The sequence below is a fragment of the Tribolium madens genome, unplaced genomic scaffold (genome assembly GCF_015345945.1).
Source record: "Tribolium madens isolate multiple individuals breed KSU strain unplaced genomic scaffold, Tmad_KSU_1.1 Scaffold_97;HRSCAF=244;Tcas5.2_LG3a, whole genome shotgun sequence".
Taxonomy (NCBI): Eukaryota; Metazoa; Arthropoda; class Insecta; order Coleoptera; family Tenebrionidae; genus Tribolium; species Tribolium madens.
Window position 1 is genome coordinate 14,137,802 of NW_025401069.1, and position 5,086 is coordinate 14,142,887.

Consider the following 5,086-nt stretch of genomic DNA (forward strand, 5'->3'; position numbering starts at 1 on the left):
GCATAGAGCAAAATTTCCTGCCACTTTTTAATTTTTTCTTGTTTTGTGAGCTAAAATATCTTTATTTTACTTAAAATACGCAATCTTGTTTTCCTGTTTTCATCCCCTTTATCCATTTTCAAAGCATTGACAACACAACAAAATCTGACTGAAAGTTGGTCATTTATAGCCGTCCAATTTTTTAGGACTTGTAATTTTTGCTAGTAAATTTTAAAATTTAAATCTCCCTAGATTAATGTCAGAAAAGTTTCCAGTGGAAGCAAGTTTACCAATTTTTACCAAAAGACAAGAAATAAAGACGGTAAGGACACGGAAAAATGCAACTCCTAACCGGGAAAAATTTTATTTAATGGGTGATTTAAATTTTTACTCATTTTCAGAATCGGATTCAAAATTTTCAGACCATCAATCGTCTTCAGAATCTGATTCTGGAGAAAGTTGAATTAATATTGAGGAATATAATAAAATTCTGGATTAGTCATGCAATTTATTGGATAGCGTTCTTTTTTAGGAATTTTTACACAACCAAAATTGTCAAACTCATGAAGAATGTGGTTGGTATTTTTGTCTGCATATATTCACAAAATCTAATCATAGCTGTTGTTCCTGTTATGTTAAGGTCCAGATCCTTGCTTTCGGAAACTCATTTTGTAAACGACTCTTCTTGAGATAAAACTTAATTTCACAATAATTTACTCGAACAATTATTATAATTCAATTAACTCACTAACTTTGAAGATTTAAAAAAATGGACTTTAGATATAAAAAAAATGTCAAATGTCAAAAAATAAATGTCAAAACATTTTTTTCCATGTTTCTGGTATCTTATCTTACTTGAAATTTTTTTCTGTGGCGCGAGTTCTGACACACCCTGTAGAGTAAAAGAATATAACAGAGAATAAAAAGAAAGAAAAAAAATTCTAAAACTATTTCTGAAATGCGTCATTGCAATTATTTTGATAAATTTTGCTGAAAATTATTCTAAATTTCTGAGATTTTAAAAAGCCTTTTTTTTGTTTACATCACGTCAGGTCAGGTTGATAAGTTTAAAGTATTTTTTATCAAAAAACAAAATATATTTTGCCAAAACAGGGTAAAAATTGCAAAATTGTCTCCAAAATGAGTTTGTTATATAAATTTAGTCGCGTTTTTTACTGAGAAACTCATAAAATTTTGGAAATTTCGTTAAAACAAGATTAAAAATTACAAAATTAAGTCGAAAATGTCTTATTTTTGACTATTTTCTAAGATTTAGAGTATTTTTCCTGCGAAATTAAATGAATTTGAAACATTTTTCCAAAACGATGAGGCGAGAAATTGTAAAATTAAGTCTGAAATTAAGTTGTCAAACGTTTTTCCAAAAAAACTCTTCGTGAGATTTTGCCAAAACAAAGTAGAGAATTTCAAAACTACTTCTGAAATTCACCATTTTTGAATAAACAAAAAATTATTTGATAAGTTTACAGAGTTATACTGAGGAACTTAATAAATTCTAGATTTTGCCAAAATAAAGCAGAAAATTGAGAAGTTTTAAACATTTTTGTAATCAAGAAACTAAATAAATGTAAAACAAGGCAACCAAGGCACGAAACGTCACAATTCCTAAATCGACCAAAAAAATTGTTTTGTTTAAAAACGACATAAAAAGAGCAAATTACAAAAATTACTATAAAAAAATTGTTTCACAAGATCTTAGAACTTTTATTCTTTAAAATAACTCGTGGCTACGCTATTCGTTTTTTATTTCTCTATTTTGTGCTGTTTTGAACGAAAAAATAAAGAAAAGAAATTAAATTTAGGAAATTTTTCGTGGTAACACATAGCAATGTTGGCAAATTCTCAAACTGACATTTGTCATTGCACGTAATATGGAAATAAATCACGATTATTTCGTTTACCATCAAAAATTCAGTAAATTAATACGTTTTGCAAAATTTGCTCGTCACCAACATTAAAAAAACAAAATACACTAGGCTGTTGACGCACCCAAACAGCGTTGTAGAACCTAAATAAAAAACAGTATTTTCTGTATGAGAAATGACATAACAATACATAATTACTAAAATTTATTTATTTAAAAACAAAGAAAGATAAAAATTAAGTAAATGATACGTTTTTATTATTTGGTCTTACTTAAAATTGTAATTGAATATAAATCCTCAACGAAATTTGTGTCGTTTAAGCAATTTGATACGTAATATTTTATAAAAAGCAYCATATCTCTTGAATACTTTWATTAAGTTAAGGTGTTTTTACTGTTTAATCAAAAAATGCTTTCTAAATATATCACGAAGCGGCTGCATTAACAAGATGAAAGAGAATTGCAATTATGTTAGTTAGTTGTTTCTTAATCTAATAAAGCCACTTCAGAGTGCTCTGCTCTTCTGTAATGCAATTTAGTTYATTCATAGTTGGGACAATGAAGGGGTTTAAGAAATAAATTTCCCACATCAAACTCAAATAAGCAACTTAAAATACCAATTTATTTATTTAAATTGTAATATAGCATACAACACAGTTGTAAGTTCAAATAAACTTATAATAAAATCTAAAATATATTTTTAACATGCTAGTCCATCTATTGAGCTTCACACACAAGTTGTCGAATCTTCAATTTTTTGTTATCTTAAAAATGATCCAATAAAAAAATACAAAAATCTACAGTCAAGCTATGTTAATTTTGACGTGATGCAATGTTAAAATGTGGAATGAATACAATGAATAAATGCACTACTAATTGGGTTATACTCTTACATTAAGACTGCACTAACATGGACAGACTTCAAAAAGCATGCCACATCGTCGTCATATCTTCCTAATCCATGTCATGCTTCCCAAAGTCTTTCAGACATACAATTGCTTACAATAAAAAACCTAGCCAAAATTTATACAAACAAGTATTCTTAACTAGCAATGAATATATTTTATCGATAAAACTGTCCTCTATAATAGATAAAAAAAACTACATAAATAAATCGTTGACAAGAGAATAATTTCATATTTTCAAGTGTTACAAGTCTTAAAACTAGATGGTTGCACGTAGTCGAGATATAAATGAAAAAAGAGAGACAAAGGGTTAAGTGAGGGGAGGGAAAGGGGATACTTGCCTCGGCAGTGGGCTTTGGAGACTCAGTCTCTTTATTTTGTTTCTTTCTCCTTATTCTCCTCCGTTTCTTTCTCCTTCCCCTTATCTTTCTCCTTCTCGTCAGCCTGAAACCCAAAAATCGACAATTGATATCAATTATTTCTACGGCGGGGCAATGACCGAGTGTTTTTCAATCAGTAAAAAAGCTACTTTAGTGCCTGAAAACTGAGCCTGAAACCCAAAAATTGTCATTTGATATGAATAATTTCTATGACGGGGCAATGATCAAATGTTTGTCAATCAATAAAAACCTACTTTAGTGCCTGAAACCCAAAAATCGTCACTTGATATGACTAATTTCTATGGTGGGGCAATGATCGAATGTTTGTCAATCGGTAAAAAGCTACTTTAGTGCCTCTGAAAACTATACCTTTTCTTTTTCTATGTCTTTATCGTCGGGTTCCTTCTCTTGGTCTCCTTCTTTCTCGTCCTTTCCCCCCTCTTTGTTGTCCTTCCCCTCTTCTGGTTTGGGCAGATGCGAATTTAGATCCAAAGTGGTGCAAATATCGTCCCAATCTGGGAAACATCTCTCTTTCATACGATTCACCAAGCCAACTAGATTCGGACACGACTCTGTCATGTAATCGCGCAATGCGTAACTAACTTCTTTATCAATAAAGTAAATTTGGGCTAGTTGTGCAAATACGACTACATCCAGCTACAACATAGTGTTAAAATTGTACAACAAGAACAATAGCAACGTACAGTTGTTGGTTCATCGCCGAAGAAGAACGGTTTATCTGCTAACATGTCAGAGAGCACTTTGAGATCTCCTTGACCAAAAGCGTTGATTTCTTCGGCTGAATGGACTCCTATACCTTGAGCCTTAACCTTCTTGGAACCCTGGAACCACTAAATATTCAATACTGTATTAAAAGACACTAAGAACACAACACTGGAAGAAACATGCGTCAAGTGCTACAAGTGCGGGATTTATTACCACCAGAAACTGGAACTAGTTAGACAACTGGAATGCATGCAAACTTTCCTTCCAAACAAAAAATTTCTCATTTTTTATGTGATTATTTAGTCAGCTGAGAGGAAAGTTTTGTATGTATCTCTGGAATAAACAACTCGAATGAAAACGCCTTCGGGTACCTTCGGTCAATGTTGCCAGCTCAAAACAAATTAATTTTTTTTTTAATTTTGCGAAATCCCGAAAATCTATTGGCAACACTGAATTATTGGTCATCCTTCTGAATTTGTTATGAATTTTTTGCAGAATAAATGAGTCTATGATTCAGAAACGAACGAGCGAAACACGCTGAAATGATATCAATTTCAATCTAATTTGATACTTTTTTAGACAGTTTTAGCAGAAACTTGCATGTATTTTAAAAACATACTAAAAAATGCAAAAATAACACTAGTTTTGGCCAAACTTGATAAATTTTCAGTTTATTTTTAACGAAATTTTGCAAAATAATTCTGTTTCTGACTAAAAAAAAAACAAACATAGTAAAAGGCACAGAAAAGGACAAAATAATGTCCTTTTTGACCCATTTTAACGACTTTTTATCTTGTTGAGTGAAATATTATTTAAAAAACCAAATAAAACTATCTCTCGATTTTTATTATTTGAGAAAATTCGGCTTTTGAGTTTCTGAGTGTCCAAAAAACGTGCAATATGTTCAAAAATTTACAACAACAATAATTAAAAAGTTAATTTTTGGTCGAATACTCGATTCAATAAATTATTTCAAAATACATTAATTTTCTGCTGTAACTACAGTTATGTTTCTAAAAAATCATCAGAACTTAGAACTTTTACAAGATTTCAGGAATTTAGTAAGTTTCTAGGTGAAAAATGCTCCTAATATCATAAAAAAATAACGTATTTCAAAGCAAATTTTACAATTTTTTCTTTTTTTGCAAAATCTTTTTAATTTATTTAGTTTCTTGATTAAAAAAAATGTTTAAAACTTATCGAAATAAGTGAAA

At 30.1% G+C, this 5,086-nt stretch overlaps 1 protein-coding gene across 2 annotated transcripts in view; it reads right to left on the reverse strand.

Annotated features, from left to right (window-relative positions):
* Window positions 1-2,463: 2,463 nt before the first annotated feature.
* Window positions 2,464-5,086, reverse strand: part of LOC123014133 (failed axon connections) — a 4,482-nt gene continuing 1,859 nt past the window's right edge. Inside the window, exons 2-4 of one of the 2 annotated variants that reach the window (XM_044413043.1) lie at window positions 3,851-3,988; window positions 3,516-3,803; window positions 2,464-3,210 (exon numbers count right to left, since the gene is read on the reverse strand). In XM_044413043.1, the coding sequence (XP_044268978.1) occupies window positions 3,139-3,210; window positions 3,516-3,803; window positions 3,851-3,988 (498 nt within the window). In that variant the 3' untranslated portion in view covers window positions 2,464-3,138. Of the gene's footprint in view, window positions 3,211-3,515; window positions 3,804-3,850; window positions 3,998-5,086 lie in introns of both variants that reach the window. The other variant, XM_044413042.1, reaches the window with a different exon arrangement.